Source organism: Lampetra fluviatilis, chromosome 7, assembly GCF_964198595.1.
Source record: "Lampetra fluviatilis chromosome 7, kcLamFluv1.1, whole genome shotgun sequence".
Taxonomy (NCBI): domain Eukaryota; kingdom Metazoa; phylum Chordata; class Hyperoartia; order Petromyzontiformes; family Petromyzontidae; genus Lampetra; species Lampetra fluviatilis.
Genome location: NC_136281.1, coordinates 447,824 through 475,388, shown reverse-complemented (window position 1 = coordinate 475,388; position 27,565 = coordinate 447,824). Strand labels below are relative to the sequence as shown.

At 44.1% G+C, this 27,565-nt stretch overlaps 2 protein-coding genes across 4 annotated transcripts in view; one reads left to right on the top strand and one right to left on the bottom strand.

Annotated features, from left to right (window-relative positions):
* Positions 1-10,557, top strand: part of ANAPC5 (anaphase promoting complex subunit 5) — a 28,215-nt gene extending 17,658 nt beyond the window's left edge. For all 3 annotated transcript variants that reach the window (XM_078858057.1, XM_078858058.1, XM_078858059.1), the window contains 2 exons: positions 9,049-9,220; positions 9,888-10,557. In XM_078858057.1, coding sequence (XP_078714183.1) covers positions 9,049-9,220; positions 9,888-10,162 — 447 coding nt within the window. In that variant the 3' untranslated portion in view covers positions 10,163-10,557. The remainder of the gene's footprint in view (positions 1-9,048; positions 9,221-9,887) is intronic.
* A 96-nt stretch (positions 10,558-10,653) lies between these two features.
* Positions 10,654-27,565, bottom strand: part of LOC144933370 (uncharacterized) — a 30,767-nt gene continuing 13,855 nt past the window's right edge. Inside the window, exons 3-6 of the mRNA XM_078858062.1 lie at positions 19,875-20,005; positions 17,691-17,945; positions 16,495-16,848; positions 10,654-16,339 (exon numbers count right to left, since the gene is read on the bottom strand). Coding sequence (XP_078714188.1) covers positions 15,483-16,339; positions 16,495-16,848; positions 17,691-17,945; positions 19,875-20,005 — 1,597 coding nt within the window. The 3' untranslated portion in view covers positions 10,654-15,482. The remainder of the gene's footprint in view (positions 16,340-16,494; positions 16,849-17,690; positions 17,946-19,874; positions 20,006-27,565) is intronic.

Here is a 27,565-nt window from a genome sequence, read left to right as displayed (position 1 = left end):
AGTGGAGTTTCTAGGGTTTACCAGAGATGCGAATAGAGTCTGGATACTGATTTTCAAATTAGAATTCATTACATTATGAATTTGACTAAATACATACAACCACAGGTAGGCAATCCGCCAACCTTCAGGAATCTAAATTTCATGGTAAAATTGGTGGAGCCATCTGTTTTTGTATGCACGTACAATCATATTTTGAACGTGCTTTTTACAATTGTTTCATATTCTTACATTTACATTATTTATTGTAGTTCTTCATGACAAATACTGTTGAATTTAGCAAAGTATGGCAAAATTGGTTGAGTCAAGCACTGAATGGGATTTGAGCTCGCTACCTTCCAACGTGAGTTGGCTACTCTGCCATTTAACATACAACATTGCCGTTTCATGATGAACATAACTGAGAATACGAACTATTATTTTTGTTTCCAATTTTTTTTGTTATTTGACTCATACTTACACCTTAACTGAGTTCTGTGTTGTGTTTGCTCAATATTTATGTAATTTTGGTTCGTGCAAGACGAAGCCACACTATATAGAATAAACCCCACACATAGGGGAAACACTTGATATGCACAGGTAGGTCAAAAAACGTATTATTATACTCCCATTTACCTTGTTAACCTGCAGGCGAGTGACCCAAGCACTTCATGGCTCCATTGCTTAATCCCCCAACGCTGATTCACTGGGGATAAGTACATTCTTTCACGTGTTTTTTTTATTCATGCACAGTTTCAAAAATGTAATTTGTTTGCTATTGTATATGAGCTGTTGGACCACATTTGCACAATTCATGTAACAGGATAGCTATACAGACCCAATTATGAGATATAGTTATCCTTTCTACAGCACTTGTTTGATATTTCACAATGTAATAGGACAGTAAACTTACTTTTATTCCTTGTTGGTAAGGCGTTATTATTGCACTCGATCCCCATATATTGTGGCGCTAATAATGCTCCTCCGGTCCGATACAGGGACCAGTGTAGTATGCAGGATGCGTGTTGCGGTGCAGATAGAGAATGTGCTCATGCAGCACTCCGTACCTCAGGCATATAAACAAAGCAGTTATCGTGTTGTGGAATAGTACACAGTGATGTCACCGTTCATGATCAGTATAATTTTTTTTATTATGAAATGTGAAACTTTTGATATGTTTTGTTGGTCAGTTCTATTCGATATATCGAATGTAAGCATGTCTCAAGGCTGACAGGGATGCAGTGGCGGCACTATGGTTCATACACGGTGTTATAAGCCCAGCACCATAAATTTGATTCTTGCAACAGCCATCACCAGTGGCGAATGATATGTGAACTGATTCTGGGCACCCGTTTACCAATTGGGCACCGGGGGGTGACCTTTATTCAGTAATGGATTGATAAAGGCTTGTACTTTACATTACACGTTAATGTACTTTACCAAGTAGTTTAAACCAATTTTCTTTAACTCGTACTTGTTGTGAGGCTAAGCATTGCCTTTTTGGCAGCATAACTGAATTCAAATCTTCTTTCCTGAGGTCTTATCTGAGATCTTGTTTACGTAGATTTTTTGTATTAATAAATGCTGCTACATCTGCTTAATACTAATATAGTTTGATAATCATGTTTTATGTATGTAGAGCTTGTTTCACACCGTACATAACCACCAACCATGTTACTCGGAGGTGCGGAGGAAAGACAATCAACTAAACACAAAAAATTGTTCGAAAAAATATAGTTTTCATCCAATACATGCTATATAAAATAACATGTATTTTTAATCAATAAAATGTATATATTGTTTACAACTTTCGGCATGAAACATAAGCACACATGTCGAGTCTCAGACTTGCGTTGTTTTAGACTTGCTTGTTTCAGCTGTGAGATGCTCCACACAGCAGCAATACAGCTTGCATCAGGGGGAGACTCTTGGGTGCCTACAGATAGTGATTATAAAGGCATTGGTGGCCAATCACATTGATGTAATCATTGTGAATCTGTTCCAGAATGAATACCACTTGTTTACAAAATATAACACGCCGCAGTTAGTAGCATCCTGAGAACTCAATTTTATTCGACCATGCTGACTGCTGTGATAAGGTGTTAGGATATCATCATGTATAGAAAATCCTGCATAATCTTTTAAAGCAATTTATAGCTATGCAGTGCACAGCAAATGATTAATGGTGTGACATAGGGACCATTCGAGTGGTAATTGATCATGCATGTGCAGTTTGTTATTTATACTGTGACTGGTTAATGATCCTTTGTGAGTAATTTCTGGTGAGTGGGTACTAGAATTGTTTAAGTATATAGTGATAATTCTTTGGTTCTTTTCGGTTAAGTCACGTCTAAAAATAAAATAATAAATCAAAATAAAACAACACATTACGACGTTTCGATTGCAACACAAGCAATCATCATCAGGCATGAAAGAAAATAGCAACAAAAATCTAACTAGAAAACTATAGACCGACATACACGCAGACAGACATCACAACGGCACACATAGAGAGGAGTATACAGGCACACGAAAATTAAATAACCTAGTAAAATATTGAAATGTGATGTAATACAACACAGAGAGTCGGTTAACACACAATTAACGCATGGCCTGGTTGACTACGTGTTTAAAAATTTGCTAAGTTAGAATTTTAAGTGTGAGCAACAATTATCTAACTAGAAAACTATAGACAGACATACAAGCAGACAGACATCACAACGGCACACAGAGAGAGGACACAAATCGGCTGTGTGAGCAACAAACATCTAACTAGAAAACTATAGACAGACATACAAGCAGACAGATATCACAACGGCACACAGAGAGAGGACACAAATCGGCACAAAGAGATGGTCGTTTCTGTGACGGTCCCTTAAATATAGAGAGGAGGGGGGAGGGGACGGGGGGAGGGAGAGGGCGGGGAGATCAATGAGTTCACGCCAACGTACTACCATTGTAAGTGAGATGATAGACGCGGCACGGGAGGCAAACCTGAAAATTAGGACAAACGCGGCACGGGAGGCAAGCCAGAAAATTAGGAGACAAGCACACGAAAATTAAATAACCTAGTAAATTATCGAAATGTGATGTAATACAACAGAGAAAGTCGGTTAACACACAATTAACGCATAGCCTGGTTTATTACGTGTTTCAAAATTTGCTAAGTTAGAATTTTAAGTGTGAAATTTCAAGGAGAGGACACAGGCAGAGAGAACAAATAGCCAGAAAGAAAAAAGGATAAGTTTAAAACTTCCCCGTAGAAGTGGTTCAATCTTAATTTGGAAGCTTTCGTGACTGCAGGAATTATTCTTTGGTTCTTTTCGGTTAAGTCACGTCTAAAAATAAAATAATAAATCAAAATAAAACAACACATTACGACGTTTCGATTGCAACACAAGCAATCATCATCAGGCATAAAAGAAAATAGCAACAAAAATCTAACTAGAAAACTATAGACCGACATACACGCAGACAGACATCACAACGGCACACATAGAGAGGAGTATACAGGCACACGAAAATTAAATAACCTAGTAAAATATTGAAATGTGATGTAATACAACACAGAGAGTCGGTTAACACACAATTAACGCATGGCCTGGTTGACTACGTGTTTCAAAATTTGCTAAGTTAGAATTTTAAGTGTGAGCAACAATTATCTAACTAGAAAACTATAGACAGACATACAAGCAGACAGACATCACAACGGCACACAGAGAGAGGACACAAATCGGCTGTGTGAGCAACAAACATCTAACTAGAAAACTATAGACAGACATACAAGCAGACAGATATCACAACGGCACACAGAGAGAGGACACAAATCGGCACAAAGAGATGGTCGTTTCTGTGACGGTCCCTTAAATATAGAGAGGAGGGGGAGGGGACGGGGGGAGGGAGAGGGCGGGGAGATCAATGAGTTCACGCCAACGTACTACCATTGTAAGTGAGATGATAGACGCGGCACGGGAGGCAAACCTGAAAATTAGGACAAACGCGGCACGGGAGGCAAGCCAGAAAATTAGGAGACAAGCACACGAAAATTAAATAACCTAGTAAATTATCGAAATGTGATGTAATACAACACAGAAAGTCGGTTAACACACAATTAACGCATAGCCTGGTTTATTACGTGTTTCAAAATTTGCTAAGTTAGAATTTTAAGTGTGAAATTTCAAGGAGAGGACACAGGCAGAGAGAACAAATAGCCAGAAAGAAAAAAGGATAAGTTTAAAACTTCCCCGTAGAAGTGGTTCAATCTTAATTTGGAAGCTTTCGTGACTGCAGGAATTATTCTTTGGTTCTTTTCGGTTAAGTCACGTCTAAAAATAAAATAATAAATCAAAATAAAACAACACATTACGACGTTTCGATTGCAACACAAGCAATCATCATCAGGCATAAAAGAAAATAGCAACAAAAATCGAACTAGAAAACTATAGACCGACATACACGCAGACAGACATCACAACGGCACACATAGAGAGGAGTATACAGGCACACGAAAATTAAATAACCTAGTAAAATATTGAAATGTGATGTAATACAACACAGAGAGTCGGTTAACACACAATTAACGCATGGCCTGGTTGACTACGTGTTTAAAAATTTGCTAAGTTAGAATTTTAAGTGTGAGCAACAATTATCTAACTAGAAAACTATAGACAGACATACAAGCAGACAGACATCACAACGGCACACAGAGAGAGGACACAAATCGGCTGTGTGAGCAACAAACATCTAACTAGAAAACTATAGACAGACATACAAGCAGACAGATATCACAACGGCACACAGAGAGAGGACACAAATCGGCACAAAGAGATGGTCGTTTCTGTGACGGTCCCTTAAATATAGAGAGGAGCGGGAGGGGACGGGGGGAGGGAGAGGGCAGGGAGATCAATGAGTTCACGCCAACGTACTACCATTGTAAGTGAGATGATAGACGCGGCACGGGAGGCAAACCTGAAAATTAGGACAAACGCGGCACGGGAGGCAAGCCAGAAAATTAGGAGACAAGCACACGAAAATTAAATAACCTAGTAAATTATCGAAATGTGACAGAAACGACCATCTCTTTGTGCCGATTTGTGTCCTCTCTCTGTGTGCCGTTGTGATATCTGTCTGCTTGTATGTCTGTCTATAGTTTTCTAGTTAGATGTTTGTTGCTCACACAGCCGATTTGTGTCCTCTCTCTGTGTGCCGTTGTGATGTCTGTCTGCTTGTATGTCTGTCTATAGTTTTCTAGTTAGATAATTGTTGCTCACACTTAAAATTCTAACTTAGCAAATTTTGAAACACGTAGTCAACCAGGCCATGCGTTAATTGTGTGTTAACCGACTCTCTGTGTTGTATTACATCACATTTCAATATTTTACTAGGTTATTTAATTTTCGTGTGCCTGTATACTCCTCTCTATGTGTGCCGTTGTGATGTCTGTCTGCGTGTATGTCGGTCTATAGTTTTCTAGTTAGATTTTTGTTGCTATTTTCTTTTATGCCTGATGATGATTGCTTGTGTTGCAATCGAAACGTCGTAATGTGTTGTTTTATTTTGATTTATTATTTTATTTTTAGACGTGACTTAACCGAAAAGAACCAAAGAATAATTCCTGCAGTCACGAAAGCTTCCAAATTAAGATATATAGTGATACTCGTAGAGTGGTTCGTGATGCCCTGCCAGTGGTTAATTTGTGTATGTTATTAATCCTGTGTGACCATCTCTCGAGAAACGGTGCCTTAATGCGGCGAGAGAGTTTGTGTACGTCTGAGAAGCTGATCGCTATACCGTCGAGAGCCTAGTGCTCTCAGAAGGGTCACCCAAGGCGGGAAGACTTCAGTGGAGACGTCAGACAAAACCCGTTTCGAAAGGTCCCCACATGACCTTTTCAAATAAATTGTGATCCAAGAAAGCAACGGGAAACTACTTGGATTATTTCTCCCTTGAAAACTTCAATGATGACAAGCAAAATCAACAAAGGCCCTGAGTATCGGCGTCCTTTAAATAGGACAGGGGTGCTAAGAATCTCCGAGCTTGTGTCAAAGAACCCTTTCAAAGTAGCAACTTGGAACGTTAGAAGTTTACTTAAAGCAGGAAAAACTAGCCAATGTCATACAAGAAATGGATCGACTTAAAATCAACATAATCGGTCTAAGCGAAACTAAATGGCCTGGAACAAAAAAGTTTATATCGAGTGAACACCACATCTTCTGCTCCGGAGGAGAAGAAAACACCAAACAAACATACGGTGTCGCCTTTATAGTACACAAGAAATTAGCGAATAAAGTCAACAACTTTACCCCAGTATCAGAACGAATAGCACTACTACAATTAGCAGGCAACAAAGTCAACGTGAACATTCTACAGGTTTATGCTCCAACAGCAGATAAACAAGATCATGAAATCGAATCGTTCTATGAGCAACTAACCAACACGCTGAAGCCGCTGAAGAAGCACGACATCACTATAATCCTCGGCGACTTCAACGCCAAGGTTGGCCACGGTCGAATGCAGAACATTGTCGGAGAACACGGACTAGGAACACGGAATGAACGAGGCGACAGACTGGTTCAATTCTGCCAAGAAGAACGTTTCAGTATTGCTAACACGTGGTTCCAATTACCACCTCGACGACTGTACACGTGGACCTCGCCGCAAGACTCCGACAACAACATCGTCAGGAACCAAATCGATTATATCCTAATTAACATCAGGTTTAAGTCCAGTGTGATTACAGCAAAAACCTACCCTGGAGCCGATATATCGTCAGATCATAACCCAGTAACAGCTACAATAAGACTCAAATTGCGATCAATACAATGTACAAAGACGAGACGAGCAGACCTGGAGAAACTGAAGAACAGCGCCGATAAAAGACAAGTACAGCAACATCTCAACGATAGCATCCGCTCAATAACAACAGAAACAGCAGATGTTCAGGAGTACTGGCGCTCGTTCAAACAATGCATCACAGAAACAACAGAAGTCATGCTGGGACATCAGCCACCGAAAAAGAAACAACGATGGATGACACATTGTATTCTCGATCTAATGAGCAAACGAAGAATGTACAAAAATAACAACTTGGAGAAGTACAAACAAATGCAACAGAAGATCAGAGAAGCAATCCGACAGGCAAAAGAAAAGTGGATGGAAGAACAATGCGCCGAGATTGAAGAACTAATTAAAAAACATGACAATTTTACTCTGCACAAGAAGCTCAAAGAAGCTGGTAACATCTACAGACCAGCCTCAACAGCTACATTGTATGCGGACAACAACCAACCAATCCTAAATAAACAGTAAAAAATGGACACCTGGACAAACTATATACACAAGCTCTATGGCGCTGCGAGAACATCTGCAGAAAAAGACCAACAGATGTCGAAAGACGCTCTACACATTTTAACATCAGAAGTAGAACATGCAATCAAAACAGCTAAGTCAGGCAAAGCGTGCGGGCCCGACACAATCCATGTAGAATTGCTCAAACTATTAGACAGTAACAACATACGACAACTGACTAATTGGTACAATCAAATATACAATGGCAATAAAATTCCATCCGACTGGCTACAATCCATCTTTGTGGCCATACCAAAGAAAGCAACAAGCCGGAAATGCGAGGACTACAGACTGATAAGCTTGATGAGCCACGTGCTGAAAGTCTTCCTGAAGGTGATCCAACAGCGCATACGCTCCACATGCGAAAATGCATTGAAGAACACACAGTTTGGCTTCTGCAAAGGACTAGGCACAAGAGAAGCAATCTTCTGTCTACAGATACTACTACAGCGATGCTACGAACATCAGAAAGAAGTGTACATCTGCTTCATAGATTACGAGAAAGCCTTTGACTCAGTCGACCACGACCGACTAGCTGCTCTATTAAAACAACTGGGACTAGATAAAAACGACATCAACTTCATCATTGCTCTTTATTGGAAGCAAACAGCCCAACTCCGATATGACAACGAATTGACAGATCCAACACCAATACAAAAAGGTGTACGACAAGGCTGCCCACTTTCACCCAGTCTTTTCAACATCTACTCGGAGCAGATTTTTGATCGAACACTAGCAGATAAAAACATTGGTATTAAAGTCAATGGACAATACATCAACAACATCAGGTATGCTGACGACACTGCACTGCTGGCCGATTCGGAACAAGACCTACAACAAATCTTGGACGAGGTTGCCACAGAGAGTCAAATATGGGGCTTACGAATTAATAAAAAGAAAACAAAGGTTATGAAGGTCAGCCGAACTACAAGCGAAATAACAATCAAGCTTGGCAGCGAAAAATTGGAACAAGTACACCGATTTAAATACCTTGGTGTAATCATTGACGATCAGTTGAACCATGAAGTCGAAATCAAGAGCAGAATTGAACAAGCAAGGCAAGCATTTATTAAATGGAAAACACTCCTTGCAGACCGCAACTTGAGTACATCACTGAAACTGCGCACACTGAAATGCTACATCTGGTCAATTTTGCTGTACGGAGTAGAGACGTGGACATTGACAACAACAGCAACAAAAAGGCTTGAAGCTTTCGAGATGTGGCTGTATCGAAGAATGCTGAAAATCCCATGGACAGCCAAAACCACCAATACACAAGTTCTGCAAGATATGGGCACTGACAGGCAACTGCTGAAGACCATCATTAGCAGGAAGTGTTACTACCTAGGCCACATTGCCCGAAACGACCACAAATACCAGCTATTAAAGCAAATCCTGGAAGGAAAAATCGAAGGGAAAAAACGACCAGGACGGCCAAAAACGACATGGCTCAGTAACATCAAAACATGGCTACAATTAACAACAGCACAAACTCTACACGCCGTGCTAGACCGGGACCAATATCATCGTGAAGTCGCACACGCCGTTAGGCAGCACTAAAGAAGAAGAAGACCATCGGTCATGTTGTGTAAGTGATCATTGATTCTATACAAGTGCTTAGTTATCCTTTAAGGGTAGTAGGCGATATTGTGCTCGTGGTTCGTGATCCTGTCGTCATGTTGTGTAAGTGCTCAGTTAACGGTTTGTGTGTGATATGTATTCCAGCTGCTGCTGTCCCAGGCGGAACAGGCAAATGCCCTGGTGTGTGGAGTGGTGTGTGGAATCCTGGCTCATGGCGCCATGTGTGAGAGGGCGCGTGCCCTGAGGACACTCGCCCAGACGCAGGCCGCCTTGTCACGCACTGCACACGACTCCAACATCAACGCCTCCCCAGAGTGTAAGGCCCGCGGCAGCTGCAGCACTAGCATACTAATCGACAACCACATACTCCCGACGTCAATTGCACCCTGCACTGCCATTCACCACTAATTGGCAGGCTAGATGAGGGCATATGATGTGTCAAAGACTCAATGGCAGGAAGGCACAGGACAGACATAGATGTTATGGGTTAACTGAGTAAGATAACTGGCAAATGTACCACCTGTGCTGCCCACTCTGCCAACTTTCTGCTGTTTAGCTAAGCAGTGTTCTGCTCATTGTCAAGAATAACTCCTCCAGCTCCCATTGTTGCTGGAGGGTAGTTGCCATCTTTCGAGTCCCCTCCACAGAGGCCAATCATGACACCACTGGTACCAGTTGTCAGCGAGTCCATTCAGCATAAGTTTGTATGTACCACATCAGCCCATCTCTTAAAACTTTTGTGCATATTTAGCCATTTCTATTAATTGTATGCTCACCGATGAGTGTCCAGATCCAGTCTGTTAACACCCCAAATGGGTTGTAGGGCAGCGAGCCCCACTGGTTCAGGTCAGCAGAGGTGTTCTGTGAAAATGGCAAGCAGTGCCCGAACGATAGCTAGTTGTCCCCTGAATCATCCAGTCACCGCAGAAATTCCCTGTTAATGTAAGAAATAACTCCTCTTGACCCCACTTGTTTTCACACAGCGATGGAGAAGTGCGTGGAGAACCTGGAGCAAGCAAAGACGTACCACCAGATAGCAGGAGAAACGACGCGCGTGCGCGACGTGCTGTACCTGCAGGCGCGGGCTCACCATGCGCTGAGCACACACTATGTCGGCGCGCTCGGCACAGATGTGCAGCACGCACAGTGGGCACACACGCACCACGTGCTCAGGAACAAGTTTTCTCGCGCCTTCAGGGACATGCAGGCAGAAACCATCACCAGCCCGGGTTGCGTTCCACTGGTGGCGTTGCCTTAATTGTCATCTTGCCGCTTGGAATTTTAGGCTGACCTGTGCTCGGCAACTGTTATTTTAAAAAAAAAAAATCTGCTCTGCTTGCGCGCGTGGAAGCATGTGTACCGCCATGTACAGCATGTGGCGTACTTTGTTATAAAATATATGGCCACAATGTTTTTCACTCGAAATTTATCCACAACACTATACAAAGTGTGTGAATATGGAAATGTGTGTTCTTTTAATTTCTTATTTTACATTTAAATCTTCCAAAGAACCTTTGCATTGAAGTACTGTACTTGTTTTTGGTTAACTTATGACAGTCTTCTGAATAAAATATACAACTGCGGGCCACTAACTACATTCTTGGGATCTACCCAGTAGAACCAGTAACAAAGCATTTGCTATTAAAACTGGTGAAACCACATTGTAGTCATTTAAAGTCGTCCTTATTGTGCAATCTGATGTGTTCATATGAGCAGTTCATGACTTGACAAGTGAGATGTATGCAGAAACTGATTTCTTAATGAGTAGAGTTTATTCATAGGCACTCAATACATGTTCAATACATGCAACAGGCACTTAAACATGTTTAAAAGTGTACCTGAAAACCATATAACAGTGCATTAAGTGTATCCTCACCAATATGTAAACACGGTCTGTAAAATGTGTCAATATGTACGAATCGGTAAACGTGCTCATGAAGCTACAATTGCCAGATCATGTCAACGATTGGCTTCACTGCATTTCATGTGCATCATTACCAATTGCTAACCATTGCACTAGCAGAAAGCATTTATTAGCAGGACAACATTGCATTAGTGTCTTGTATTGCTACTATCCAGAACCAATTTTAGACAACCACACCCGTAAAACGCATCATTGCTTAAATTTTTTTATGTCGTTAAGCATATAATCACGAGTGCTGCACACTGGGTGTTACAGAAAAAAACCCCTATTTGTTTGAGATAGAGAATTGGTGGTGTATGCATCGTGGTGGTGAGGGGCAGCTGCTCCTTCATTATCCATGAGTAGTGATCAGTTTATGTCAGCTTTAGAATTAGCTCGCATACGTTAATAGGTGATGTATAACCCATTATGCATCTATGAGCAAACAACTGCTGGTGACACTCGATACACACATATATAGTTATTGTTATATATGTATAATTAACTTAGTTTTGACAATGCAGTTCCAGTAAACCAATGTTATGCAGTAATTGATCCTTATGGCGGTACCCCAGGGTACCAAATCATACAAACTGGCCGAGGCAATTAAATATTGTATTTCTGGGACACGAGTTTTCCCAGGGGTTTACTTAACTCCGCGACTGGGGTACCAATCAATCCGAAATCGGTGCTACTCCACTATGTCGAAACGCAGCGAGGACGATTGCGCTGAAACCCTGAACGCTCATGGTACGCCCCGTAGCGGTGCATCGTGTACAGCTCGTCGAGATGAGTCGATTGCCGCATTGCCGACCATCAACAGACTAAAAATGACTGCACCCACGAACATTGTGCGAGAGCCGGGATACTCTGGTACCCCGGGCTACCGCCATAAGGTTCAATTGCAGAAGTCTTGCCCCCTACTTAATGCACCAGGCAGGCTGTCGTACAATGCCTTTAGTCCGGTGCTTTGGAGGAGAGGGTTGGTGGCTCCTATACATTTGATGAACTGCCCACACCTGCTGGGCTATAAAGTGAATCAGAATATTGATTGATACTAGAGGAATCCGATGAGCTATAACGCTATTTCACAATTGTCCAGTGGCCAGAGATGGCAGTACATCAAGTGGATGGGTTCTTTGTGTCCAAAGCCTTTGAGTGTTTTCTCCTTTGTTGTGGGGGTTTCTCCAGGTAATCCAGTTTCCTCCCACATGTCACCTTGCTAAACATCCCAAATACAGGATCCTCCTAAAAGCTGAAAGCCTAAAGACTCGGTGGGTTGCCTGGATGAACAAATGGAATTCCTATAATACATACTGTAAATGCAGTGCTATGAAACCAGTATTCTTTCAATAGAGAAATAAGGGGATACTACATGGACTTTAATCTGCAAATGCAAGGCATATGTCTAGTAACACTATCCCCCAAGCTGCAACCCTAAAGGCAATGTAATATTTTAAATGCAAATTTGTTGATGCTTTTAAAACAGTCCCTATTTTTAGTAAATGTGTGAATATGGAGGTGTATATAAGCCAGCCACTGGCAAAGCTCCATGTCCACTGCATTGTTTAGGCACACTTAATGAATAGGCGGTAATTAAAAGCAGACAGCAACTGTGAATTTTGCTGTTGGCATCCCACAGTAAAATGAGGTGTAACTGATGTGCTTACACTTACAAAGCAGCAACTTATACGAGTATGCTGGGTTGCACCTTACAGAAATGAGGCACATCCCTACAAAGGCACGGTTATAAAGTGAACTCGCTATTGAAAATGGGTTCCTCCGTAATCACCACATGCACCGATATCCACAATAACTTTTTCCTCCGCAAATTTTAAACCTTTCAGCATTTAAATACTAAGAGCTCCATGCAAATGCACTGACAAATGTGAGAGGTGGGCAGGCGGCACAGAGATCAGAGCACTGAGCCCGCATCGTTGAAATTCAGGGTCTGAATCGGGGCAGCCACCTGCAATAGTGGAATTAAGAAATGGGTCCTTGGAAGTTTTTTGTGAGGCGATGCCCAGTCACGACCGCACACGAAAACCATCTGACGTTTAATTACATTCTTCACTTCATGTGGCTAAATTCCTGCTCTAAAAATAGATAAATGCAGCTGACTGTCATGCAAATGAACATCTCTTTAGCAGAAGGTTGGACAGTGTAGCACCCCTCGTGTGGATAAGAGGTCACTTTAAGGTATCTCAGAAGCAGTAATGTCATATCACTGCCTGTGCTCTCACGTGGGGCAAGGCACTGTTCTTCCTGCAAGAGTTCCAAATGGACACTCTTCGCATCACGTGATGCTAATAGCACAATTAGAATGACACTAAAACATTTAAAAACTTCTCTAAAAGAACATAGAAATGTTTTACTTGCAAAGTAACCAACTCCCAGAGGTGGCCTACTCTGAGAATATGCTTTGGACGTTAATGTAAATTATTAGAAAACAGTTTGCATGGGCAAAAAGGTAGTAAACAATATATTTTGGAATTGTTAATTTTACAATATAATTAACATTTTAAAAAGTAGAGTACTATAGTGTATAAAGTATATGATATGACAGAACTATGATGTTATTTAGGCTACTTTAATTACTTACTGTTTATAGTACCGTATATGAATACATTCACTCGTATTTATAAAATGGCCCACTACACATACAATATATGGATACACAATGCATACCTATGTTTATACATTATCAGTTTTGTAGTGAATAAAAGTATGCAATCAAAACATTTCAAGCAAAGAAGAGCTTTGCTCCGGTTGTTGGAATGCTTTAAACATTTAAAAATAGTTAAACATTGTTTTATGTAACAAGAAGAACACTTTGGCCCATAGGAAGCAGCAGCATGTGTGGCAACAATGAGCTGCGGATAATTCAAGGGAGGTTATTTTGGATACGATTACTTTTCTGAAAGCCAAACATTAAACTCGCACACCAAAACACACAAACATAAGCCACGGAGCCTTATAGATCGCAGAGACAAGTGCTGTTCATGAGCACCTAACCAACGCACGGGGATATCGCCTTTTAAAATGTCCATGTACTTTTACACTGCATCTAAACATTGGGAAGAGATGCGAATGACCCCTGCTGACAGGCACCTACATATAAAACAAAGTCAAAATGGCAAAGTGCCATTTTTATATCGTGAGAGTAAGTGCTGTTAGTGAACACCTTATACAGCCAGCATGGTCCACAGTCCGTGCATTGAGCCTGTTTAGTCATCTGCCCCCTGGTCTTGTCCGGCTATGATACCACCACGATGTTCATCTGCCCGGAACGTTTGCAGGCATCAAACTGGAAGCATCACGACAGTGGGTGTGAGAGCCTGCTGCCGTCACATCGTGGTGGCTTTACAGCTCTTCTGGGGCCTTCCGCCACTCATTGTGACAGCACGGGGAATTACATTGAAGTTGTCTGCGCGGGGACACCATGGTGGTGTGGGGGTTCTCCCAGGCAATGATTCTGACTACCAGGCCTGACACACCAGTCACGCAGTGCCTGGACGAAACTTGCAGAGCATCAGGTGAGCTTCGTGGTTTGATATCTGCCCATCTACCGGTGAGTTTCATGGCTAAGTTTTTCGCTTAAAACCTGGTCAGACATTGCCAATGGGTAAAATGGTATGCATGGCAGTCTGCATATATTTCTCCACATTAAAGATATTTAGCACATCAGGCACACTTGTAGTGCAGTGTTACTTCAAAATACAGTCAGCACCTGCTTACGTTCTTACACTTGTACTGCCTGTCATGCAACAACTACCCCAGCACTCGCTAGCACGGGGTCACAATGCCACCGACCACGAGTAAAACACCTTAAAGCAGGACTAGGAGAGCGTATAGCACTTTCTTTCCTACGGTCTAAATTTCGACTACCAGCATCATGCTGACCGCACGCACTTGGGCGCTGGGAAGAGGATTTAAAATGTACAATGTAAAAGGCTATTGCAAATAAAGACCGCATCGCCTCAGCTTTTGGCATCACGGCCGCAGTTGTAAACGTCCACGAAAAACTTTGGTGTCACAAGTTATATCTATGTATAAGCCCAGCCCTTCTGTATATTAACAAGGTTATATACAGCAATAAAACAACTAAAATGCACGCCTAAGGAAAAAGCGTTAAGTTCAAGGAAAAATACGAAGCCAAGTGATTGATTTAGGTATGGCTTGGGGGTCTGGAAAGACCAGTGGTAATCCTGTTCGGGAACAGTGGGGCCTGTATGCCCCTAGGGCTCCTTGTGAGCAGCAGTGCCTTCACATGTGATCCCTCGGTTCAAAGCAGCTCCTTGGGGAGACAGGTTCAGGTGGAAGAAGTCTTCAGTCAATGCCGCTGGTTCTACCACACCTCACAATCGCTTATTTCATTATGCCAGATCTTGTAGCAGCGGCATAGTTGACACCTAACCTCAGGGTCTGTCTATAGGTGCCCGACCATATGAAGTAGTGATGCCTGCTTGGTGGCCCCAAAGTTGACATTGTCCTAGAATGGATACTAAAGAGGGGCTAGGAGAAAAGGTAAGATATTAAATTATGAGCATGGGCTGATCACGGCTAAGTGCTAAACAGTTGCAACATCAGAGGGCATAATGAGTGGTGAGGCATCACGTGAGGCGATGGAAGAGGAAATGGTCTTGTCGTTCGAAGTGTGAATTGGAGAGAGAGGCTACACGGCAGTAGGATTCTGCGAGCTTTGTTTGTGCACACGCAGCTCCGTCCCCACGTAACGCGGCAGGCTGGAGGAGCGGCGAGTGCCGGTCGCGCCACGGTTGTGTGTTTGCACGGCGCCAGGTTGCGTGGGGCGGCTTTGCGTGGCGCACGTTTGCGGTGCGCGTGTCGGCGTGGTGTGTGAAGACCTGGCATGGCGCGGCGGTGTGTTCACCGGCACGGCTTGGTGGGTGCCGTGTGGCGACGCGCCGCGGCCGCCCTGCCGGTCGTCGCTCCTCATGTACGTACGGTTCAGCATCTGGCCGTCGCGAACTGGGTTGTGCTGTGACGAGACGGACAATAGTCTCGTCTGACCAAGGCTGCCGCCATTCGTTAAGTTATTTGCAGGACTCGCAGAACGCCTGGCCCCAGCGCCTCCCATTCCTGTCGCCGCAGGTGCAACGGCGATTACATTGTTGACCCGGCCCACTGATCGCCCTCGTGGTACGACGGTGGCGAAGTTGCGTGCGGGGCTCCTGGCTTGCCTGTCACGGAGGGAACGGGATGCATCGCTTGGGATATTCCCAGCACTTGGGCTATTGGAGCGCCTCACTTTGAGATGCGAGGCATCCACTGCACCCAGCATAGCAGCTCCAGGAGGGTACAGCGGGGCTCCAAGGCTGCCAGGGTAACCAGAGGTCGCTCCAGGCATCAGAGAGGGGCGCGACTTTGGGACGGAGCTCCGTCCTTCCCTCTCGTTCGACCTCCCATTGGCCGGGGGTGACAAGAGAGGTGTGGCCTTTATGGGCCGTCCAGGTGACGGGGTCCTTACTGTTGTCTGGAGAGAGGGTGGCCGCAGATGTCGGAGGGAGGGGCCTGTTGAAATAAAGCATAAACATTTTTTGTAACAGTACAGGTATTTTCTGTCAGCAACACACACAATTGGTATTGATGCCTGTCTTTTGCGAAAATGCATCTCGAGTGACATTTTCTCATCGATAATGGATTATGTTTAAGACACAAGGACTCACTCATGCTGCGGTCACGTCGGATGAGATCTTGCGGTGCTCGGTCCCTTGGGGCTCGCTCCCTTGGGGCTGGGTCACGAGCCAGCTCACGAGGGGTCGTGTCATAGGAGACGTGCTCTCGTTGAGCCCGAGTGGAACGGGACCAGTCGGAGCTCACATCGAGCCCCGGGGTGCGAGCCGGCTCCCGGCTGGGATCGCCGCGGGAGGTCGGCTCGCGAGGAGTGGAGGCCGAGCGATGGGGCGACACCGGCACCCCTGAGGGAAACTCCTGGCTGGACGGAGACACGAGGCCGTGCCTCGACGGGGAGGAACCACGCGTTGCAAAAACCGAGGAGGTGGAGCACTCCAGGCGCAGAGCTGGGAAGCGGGGGTTGTGAGCCGAGGAAGATACAGCAGGAGAGATGTAAATAAAAAATAGTAATTTACACTTCTTTGTTGATCCGCTGCTGGATGGAGGCCTCCCCATGCTGTGTCAGTCATGTTGTTTTGTTTGATCAGACTTCACCATGCTGGAAAGTAGAGGTTGTTGAAGGGCAGTGTGGGACCAGGTATTACCACTGACGTTAGCCGTGCATGGGAACTGAACGCATAGTGCAGTACACTAACGACTGCACTACTACCCCACAATTGATATATTCTGGTAAGTTAGACTTCCACTTTACACAAACGTTACATGTGTTGGACCAGGGCTGGAGGTTTCCTGTGAGTCAAAAGTATGAAGCTGAGTGTTTACTGCTGTGTCTTGTACAGCGCATTGAAATCCTCGATGAAAGGTGCTATATAAATATAATTATTATGAAGTGGGAGAGGCTGAGGCCAAGCAGCTTCGTTACTGCGTAGATTTTTTACAGGTCTGCTGTATAGCTCTCCGATGTGTTTTCGGACTGTTCCAAACTGATTTCAGTTCTCAAATACAGTTCCTGAAAAATCACAAAGACGCAAACGTCGGACATCATGCCGAACCACGTGTGGTACAAATAATCGTAGAGCTAAGCAGCTTACATTTATGTATCAGGTGTGGCGAGCAATTATGGGATTGTTGGCGCTGGGCCCAGGCCTGTTTCCGAATATGTATTTAAATACACCTGCGATAAGCAAGGTTGGCTATGTACAGTGAAAAATAAGTTCAACATACATACATAAAAGGTCCATAGAAACAGGAGATGTATGTGGGTGTGTGTGTTCTTGATGAGTCACACCTTCCTCCTGTTGTCTGGCCACACTCTCCACATCTGTAAGGCTGCCCAGCCGGCCCATCCGCTTGCTGGTTCCTGGAGCAACCATCTCCCCAGAGACGGTTGTGTTGGAGAAGGTGTCTGTAACAGCCACTAGTTCCGGAGAGGCGAGAGTGAATGTGGACCCGTAACCACGGCGACCCAGCATGTTGTTCCCTATGTCCGGTGGGAGTTTGGGGATATTGAAGTCATCGCCATGCCAACTACGCCTGCGGGTGGCTGCACTCACACACAGGAGGGAAATACACGTAAAGTTACCATCAAACTTCTGGAAACTTAACCAGGACATTTGGCGAGCTGGCAGTCCCATCAGTGCAACCCACTTTTTAATAACCCGCTCAGGCGCAATTCCTGCCCACACAGTAACATTTTACTACTTATGACCTTGGTCTTGGTTACTGCTCCTTGCCTACTCCTCTTCCAACCCCAAGCACGAGGCCAGAACATTATTACCAGGAAAAAAAGTCGCAATTTTCGCAACCCTTCTGAAATCGTGACTCTCCCAGTCAAAGTTGGACATTTGGTAGCTTTAACTGCTGCACAACAATGATAAAAGTTCCTCTGTTTAGTCTTATAATTGTAGGGAGTAGTGTGGGCAGCATCACATTCCTGGTCTCCCAATGCTCATGTTTACACATAGTACAAAGAGTACGCATTTACAGCAACATCGGGAAGCTTAGAACACATTCTGATGCTACGTACCACGGATGCTATGACAAATCTGACCAGCTGGTATCAGGGTTGATTCTGGTTGGCTAGTATTAACCAGAATCCTCAACTCTTTGGTTGTTTCGGTAAAGTCACGTAGGTATAAAATAAAATAAATTAAATCACGACATTTCGGGCGCAACACAAGCGTCCGTCATCAGGTGGGACAACCACAGCAAGAAACAATTGATCTTCTTGGTTATTTCGGTAAAGTCACGTAGAAGGAAAATAATAAAAGAATAAAAATAAAACATAATAAAAATAATTCTCACGACGTTTCGGCCACAACGCAAGCAGCCGTCTTCAGGTGCAGAAGACGGCTGCTTGCGTTGTGGCCGAACGTCGTGAGAATGATTTTTATTATGTTTTATTTTTATTCTTTTATTATTTTCCTTCTACGTGACTTTACCTAAAGAACCAAGAAGATGAATCCCTGCAGTCACGAAAGCTTTAAATTGAAAAAATAAACAATTGCTGAAGTGGGCAAAAGGGCTGCTGTAACAAGAGGCCATATAGGTAAGAGAAGGGGGGTAGGAGCCAGGGAGGAGAGACAGGGAGGGTGGGAGTGTGGGGTAGGGAGGACACAAGCACGGAAACTTCAAATCTAGACAGAATCCTCAATGCAACACATTACCTAGACATGAGCCATTCCTTTCAAGGCTCTCTTCTTGCCTGCGTGCCATGCCAGGCTGCATGCAGTCCGGGCCCTCCCTACAATGCCCTCAATCCGTTGGCATTCTAAAAATGGATTCATGACTCCAGGCTAAGAATTGTGAGAATGGCCCAGCTCCAATGTTGATGCGATTTATAAGTCTGTACAAGTCACTTAAAATAGTCTAGATCCAGTTTTCATTCAGGTTTATTTGAAATTACATCAGAATCTGTTCATATCGTGAGCTTTATGCCAAGGCTGACTACTGTCTCCTATCAATACGGAGGGACACACTTTGATCTAAGCTTGTTTTACAGCATTTACCGAAATATTAACATCAGCTTTTTACAGCTTATTTATACTGTATTTAAATCCTCACAATTGAAGCTGTGCCTCAAAATTCCTATGTCATGCTCCGTGAATTTACACTTGATTGGTAGAATGTTCATAAATTCTCTACGCTTCAGGAACTTGGGACAATTCAGTGTCATTTAATCACTTGCCTCTTAACTGAGTTTCTACGATAAACCGGTCTCACGCTTGAACAATCTGCATCCAAATGCTTTGCACCGTTGTTTTCTGTCCCAGGTAGCCTCCACCAAGTACCGACTTGTGTTGACGTGTCGCGGTGTGCGTGCTGCGCTGCGGCGCGTGCAACGAACGCGTCACTTTGCTGGTGCGCGCACGGCGGGTCGTGTGCTGCGTCGTGGTACGTAAGCCATGCCCCCGTCGTGCTGTAGCCATGGTGGATAGCCGTGGTGTAGCCGTGGTGTTGCAGTGCTGGTTACCTTTTTCTAGACGGCGCGCCAATGCGAGCGTAGCCTCGCGCATCTTGGGGCTCGGGTTGTCGAGCACACGGCGGCTCCACTCCAGGGCATCCCCATCTCGTGTTGGCTTGCGGCTCGGGCTTGTGTATAACCTATGCACACAGACGCACGCACCTCCAATTAGCATGGTTGGATACGTATGGTGTGAAAGAAGTTCAACATACATTAACCTTGACCAGGGGCCACGATGCCACTACTTTAAAACTGATACATTTTGACTCCCCTAAATCTAAATTCTCTGTTATCTTTGATTGCTCCCTATGGGAGCAATCTCTAACATTCTATTGGTTTACTTACAGCCCTTTGTCAATCTACTGCTTTGGTTATGGATGTTGTCATGGTGTAACTTTCATTGTAACTTGATTTGGAGCTTTTGTGGCTGCAGGAATTACTCTTTGGTTCTTTAGGTAAAGTCACGTAGAAAAAAATTAAATTAAATAAGAGCATACGACGTTACACCATGCAAAAATAAAAAATAGACTTTATTTGGTGGGGGGGAGAGCTCAATAATGCATATATTTTGCACGGCAAGTGAGCTGTGACGTCACATCTGCCATGTGACCCATATGTGGAAGCGTAACGGAGTGTGCCTGTTGATGTCACCCCCCCAACCCTCCGCGGGTAAAGTAAAATACAAATGTGTTGCAGGTCGAAGGCATTCTTCGCGCAGCATTGCTTAATTATTTCAGTCGTTTACTGCCGTTCGCACCCTCAAAGTTGTGTGTGTCTGCAGCAAGCGCGTGTATGTGTACCTTTGGACGCGTGCGTGTGTGTGTGTGGGGGGGGAGCGGTAGTGTAGTGGTTAGCGCGCTGCGCTACGAACCCAGCGACCCGAGTTTCATTCCCACTCACGGCCACCGCCGGTGACGATTATTTGAACCGGTCCTGGGCCTCCCCTAGGTCGACTCAGCCTCAAACGAGTAAGTGGTCTGGTGTGTCAACATTGCCACTGGGGAGGCAAAGGCGGCCGGGCGTGGTGAATCCAAGTCCCGGGCGAAGCCGGGTAGTCAAGCTAGTATGATATATACTCCCCACGTCTAATTACAGGTGTCCTTGAAAAGTCGGCATGGGGCAGCACGACATCACATATCCCACCGTCACAAATCATCCACCCTGACCAACTAACCACCCTCAGTGCAGTATTTGTGCATGGTATAACTGCCATTTTCTAGATATGTTCACATACCTGATATTTTTCGATTTAAAGCTTTCATGACTGCATGGATTCATATTCTTGGTTCTTTCGGTAAAGTCACGTAGAAGGAAAATCATACAATAATAAAAATAAAACATAATAAGATAAAATTCTCACGACGCTTCGGCCACAACGCAAGCAGCCGTCCTCAGGTGAAGAACAGGGCTGTCATTAGGACACTGTCTTTCCGACAGCCGTCCTCAGGTGAAGAACAGGGCTGTCATTAGGACGCTGGCTTTCCGTCAGCCCTGTTCTTTACCTGAGGACGGCTGCTTGCGTTGTGGCCGAAACGTCGTGAGAATTTAATCTTATGATGTTTTATTTTTATTATTTTATTATTTCCCTTCTACGCGACTTTACCGAAAGAACCAAGAATATACCTGATATTTTCACATAACCACCTATACCTCAGTCACCAGCAAATCCGATATGTGGACACTGTACTATATCCTACGTAATAAATCGAATAAGAGTTTACCTACTTATAGATCAAGCAACAACAAATACAGTTTTAATGTAAATATGTAAGCGACGAATGGCCCAGGCTATAATAATTTCTATGACACATGGTACTGTCATTCATTTTAATAAGCGAGTGACCGCTGCCTTCAGTGAGCTGATGAGAAGTAAGAAAATGCTTTGTGTACCTGGCCCATTGTCAAGCCTTGCCTCATGTTTTATTTATTGAATACCCACGGAACATTCATATGTACAATGCAATAACGTATGGCTCCAAGTCTCTGAAGAACAGGATTAGGTAATGAGTTTACACAGCATAAACAAGGGACAGCTTTATTCATAGGCAGGTAATTTTAGCTGGGCAATCCAAGCAATCCAATTACTGGGTTGTCATGCGTATTGCAATATCGCAGGTATGGCCCCAATGTTATACAATTTTGAAATAATACGTTATCATGACTCATGTATCGCAAACTGAAAGTGATATGGAAGTGAATAAAAATCCCTGATCAGCCCAAACCTATTTAATAATGAAAATAAATGTATAAAATGTGATCCACCTACAGCTTGAAATTAGTACCCAATACAGTAAACACAACACCTTGGCTGCTATATCTGTTGGGCAATACCTTGTGATACAGGCAATGCCAATGAGTTATGATCCTATAGTAGTGCACTACAATGTATTTTTATAGCTGTTATAAATAATCGCACATCTGGGATCCCATTGCTCACATCACAATACCTGTTAGAAATTACCTATCCTGGTAGCTTTGAAATGAAAATAAAGGACACGTGTCCATGTTAAATTGAGCAATGAGCTGTAAATCACATCCTTTCGTGGTCCTGAGCAGGTTGTGGAAACTGAAAATACTCACTAATGAGAGCACCATCCTAACGGAGTGGAATTGCAAATTGTTATAAAGTGGGTGGGGACACAAAAGGCTCAACATTTCTGCCTGGCGCAAAACCAGTTTGGGAAATTGAGAGACATTACGCGTTACTGGTTACAGGTGGGCAGCTCTGCCACGACCTCATCATTCTAGAGTGACCTACTTCAGCGAAGTGCTTTGGGAACTGTAGTATCCACATGTAAACACGGGGAGGAGATGGAAGCGGATTGAGCATGTACACAAACGTATCAGAGGCGGTTCTATAGAAATGTCCTAGGAGAGGAATGGTCCCTAAATTTCAAACCTTTGAAACAGGATCCTAGACTAATAATAACACAATTAAATGTATTTTCTTTGGTAAACGTCAAAAAATAACCAATTTTTGTGGTTCTAAATTTGAAGTTTTCGTGACTGCAAGGATCCATACTCTTTGTTTTTTTCGGTAAAGTCACGTAGATGAAAACAAAATAAACCCCATCGTCCCCTCCAAATCCGCCACTGGCAACTGTGCAGATCTTTGTTATCACTTTGTCGTATACCCGAGTTTTCTCCAGGTCTCGCTGTATCCTTCCACGTATAAAACCCTCACTCCGACGAGCACGGTTGGCTACGTACGGTGCAAAAGAAGTTCAAAATACATACAAAAGGGGTAGCTATCATTAACATCATTAATAGCAGCAAGGGTAACATCAACGATCATCATCACCTTTATCATGAGCATACTGAAATAAGCATGTGGAAGAACCATCCACAGCAGCTGCAACAACATCTGCAGTGCTCAGCAAAAGTATCGTCATGAGCAGCGACAGCATAATCAGCAGCAGCAACAGCTTCATTTTCATCATCATCCCTGAGCATTATTTGGTTTGAGGGATAAATATATGGTGGGTGACTGGACCAGGTGGCAGTCTGCTCCTACTAATCCAATAATCTGGGCTAAGCTTTAATAAAACACCAGTGACATTTTTGAGCAAGAATAAATTGGTAGGTGAATGGTTGCTTAAAGGAGTGATGCTGGCACTGGTATAGTCATGCCTATTATAGATTTGAAGCTTTCGTGACTGCAAGGATTCATACTCTTAGTTCTTTCGGTAAAGTCACGTAGGTAAAATTATTGTTTTAGTTTTATTAATTTTACCTACGTGACTTTACCGAAAGAACTAAGAGTATATAGTCATGCCTCTCCAGCAAACTTGAGGCAATGAAGCTGTCCGCTGGCTAAATGTGTTGGAAAGGCAAAATAAAAAATTGGACTGATAAAATAATAGTGACTCCTATGCTGTTGATGGTGCAAGAAGAATACGAAATCTTGGCTTCCCCAAACCCTCCGCAGTTGTGTTACCTTAGTGGGTGACAAGGGGTGTCTTGGAGGAGGGGTGAGGGGTCAGTGTCATGTTTGTTTGTGTTTGTCAGTCGCGTTTCTCAACGCCAGTCCTCGTGACCCCCTGCGGTCTGAACATTCGTGATTCCCACTCTTGTTTATTCATACACCGTACACTTAAGAACATGCACACTGCAAACACTCGATGACTGGTAATTATGTAAAGCTGTAGCTTGGAATGTCCCGAGGACTGGAGTTGACAAACGCTGAATGAGAGTGCATTTACGTTTGATAGTATGCATGTGCGTTGAACTTCTTTGGCACCGTACGTAGCCAACCGTGCTAATCGGAGGTGCGGGATAGGGTGGTTCAGGCGACTCACGGCAAGAGATACAATAGTGATGTCAGCGGGAGATGAAATGTGCTGTTGTGTGTCACGCATCGTGCCCGGTGGGGTAATGAGTTGCGGTGAGTGGGGATAAGGAGTGAAGAGGTTGTGGTGACTGCACTCAGTGTGGAGGATTAGGTGGTTCTTGGATTTAGGGTCGAGGTGAGAGGAATGGTGATGTCAGAGCATTTGAAGTGATATGGGTAATGGTGCCTATCAATAATACATGGGGGAGAGTTCATGAGGCTTCCATAAGAGGTTTTTCTGATCAGATCGAGTCAATAAAATTGTGTCGTTAAACCCGCCACCGACACAAGTAAACGAAACATGGCAATGAGCTACCAGTCCAGCACACCAGCTGTGTGTTGGAGAGTAAACCCACTACAACATTTACAATTCTAGTACCATGACGTTTCGCGGTGTCGGGTGGTGGCGGGTTTAACGACACATTTATATTTATGCGACCTAACCCAAAAAAAACGCTATTAGGGATATTGGTCGCGAAAGCCTACGTGTTAAACTTAATGAGGTTTACAGTAGGCATTGGTGTCCCACACACGTGTATCAGCCTGTGTGCTACTTACAGGAGGAGGGGCCTCCGTGGGTTAACATGGTGGAGGACCGAGATGTGTTGCGTGAGTGAAGGTACGGTTGGGTTGCGTGTTTTTATGGACGAGGTCATGTTCAGGGTTTATGCCGAGGAGGGGAGGGGCAGGGGGGGGTTCGAGGTAATGGACGGCAGAAGGGAAGGAACTCAACTGACCAATCCACAATCAGCCAATGGACAGGGCATACATGCAGTGAGAGCTATGCAGGCGGACATGATTGCTGCATGTATACTGACAGAATTAACTGGGGGTGGGGATGTGTATGTAGGGAATAAGGGGGGAGTGGGGTGATGGCAATTTGTCATGTATTATTTATTTACACGGAAAACCCTTAGGAGCATACTGTACTCGGATGTTTAACCACTTCCATTAATGAGTGTTTGGCATGTGAGAAGAAGCCAGAGTACACAGAGAAACCCACATACACAAGGGGATTGCGCTCAAAGCTCTGCGGGGATACATTCAATAATCCATTGCTGAATTGCCATATTCTGGTCACCTTGGAAATTAATAGGAGTCTGACGGTCAAGTCCACAAACAACAAAAAATGCTTTTAGTAATGAAGTCCAAAATCAATCGAGCAAGGGGTGGCATCTGTTGGCAGCCTGGAGCCAGTGGTGGACTTCGACTTTGTCAGCTGGCAAGGCTCATTGAGCTTGAACAGCTCGTTTACAAGGATGACTAGAGTTAGGGTTGGGTTTTTGTTAGTTGGAAACTTAACTCCCCCATGATGGAATCAGTCTCTCCGCACTACGACCACTGTTGCTAAAATTAACACTGCAAGGGATGAAAATGTCAGAGCTGTCTACAACAACACGGTATGGATATACAAAGTATCAAGGCACTGTACAGTACACGGACAGAGGCGCCCGGGGATTTACGATATTGCGAAGGTGGATGAGGGTGAATAATGAGTTCTGTCTCGAGCCCTCGGAAACAATGGCATCAAAGAGCATGCCTTCCAGTGGGCAGTCTGTCCTGTTTAGCGGTGGGCGAATATAGAATAACTTGTGGAAATGTTTGTGCAGGTACATTATTGATCACGATGTTTGCTTTTACTTTATTTGTTGTCAAGGATAAGAAACATTCAGCTGTTTAACAAGAATGCCCTGGGGAGGAGCTTTGTGGAGAGAAAAAAAATTACAGCAATGTCTTGCCTCACGGCAGATGTGGAGTGTGTGTTCACAGGAAGTTCCTGTTTTTTTTATGCTAATGTTGGTCACGTGACCAGGAAGTGACGATGTTAGATTTCCACTGTACCACGCGGGCGTCGGCCATTACACAGATAAGTCAAGATGGCGGCACGCATCGCATCTCAGTGAGACCACAGCCGCACTTGTCCATTGTGGGAGCTTAAGAAGCATTATCTGTAAGTTGTTTATATTCCTATAATATTGGAAATGCTGTTGTAATGTTGGAATGACCGTTATAGCAATGTAAATGCCTTTATGGTGCCGTTAAGTTGTTGTAGTAAATACGAGGCCTAGTTAGTAACGAAGCCTGTGACTTTCCTTATTGTGGATGTTACTTGTGATTTAGTAGGTCGAGTCAGACTTGTGCCTATGTTGCGATCCTGAGAGTGATGACGAAGTATCTCATCCACAGTTTAGTGTTAAGTGTAATGCTGTACATTTGGGGTGCAGTGGGATGAATACACTATGTGCCTGTATGCAACACACCAGCTTGTGCCTTTGTCTAGTTGTTCAGGGGCAGTGGCGGCTCCTGCAAAATCTCTCAGGGGGGGCAAATGTCTGGATGATTGATAAGGATAAGGTCCACCCATGCAATGGATAAATTAACAGCTTAAGCATGTAAAGGCAACTTCACTTCTTTAATATTAATGAAAAATAAAGTGACTCTTACAATACATCTTGTTTGCTTCTATACTCACTATTAAAACAAACCACTCAGGTTTATTTTATTAAAGATTCCACTAGGTGGCGACAAATTATATTGTTGGATGAAACGTGCTTACGTATGATGACGTAAGCACGTATGATGACGTAAGCACGTTAGGGCGAGCCCTCCCGGAACCCATAGAGAATGCATTGCAGCGCCCCCGTTCGAAAAAAAACATCTTTGAATGTAAGTCTATGGGACCACTCGGGGCGATTCTCAGCTGGAGGGAAATCGCCCAAAAAGAGGCGGTACTCCACAGAACGTAGCATGACGCTGATTGGACTATATCCAGCGGCACAGTGACGGCTAGCGTGACTCTGTGGTTGAATGACATTGGTGGTGCGTCGCCCAATCGCCCTAATGAAGAAACCGCCCCTGTTCAGGGGTAATGTGGGGGCCTGGTCCTTCCAGGATCTATTGTTATCTGAGACAATGTTCTGATGCTGTGGTGTTCATTGTGTGGGTGTTTCCGAATTATAACAGATGCTGTATCTGTGTTTTCTCACCAGTTTTACCTGTTACAATCAATAAATGACGATCGGAGTTGGACGGTCATCCTGGCTCCGAGGGTTTATTGAACACATGGTTATCTACTCGACTAGCGGTCAGCTCTGCAGCCAGCCCTGCAGCCAGCTCTGCAGCCAGCCCTGCAGCCAGCCCTGCAGTCAGCCTGCAACAAGCAAGGAGCTCTGCAACGAGTCTACATTAAAATCGTGCTGCAAGCATCGCAGCATGGAAAGCCACAGTTCAGCAGGGAGAGATGCTGAAGAAGGTGAACCAAGCAATCCAGGATCTCCCATCCTGCCTCAAGAGGACCAAGGGAGTTCAAGGCCCCAGAGGGAGGTCAGGTTGACGCAACGGGCCTTGGAAAGCTATGAGGCTGAGAAAC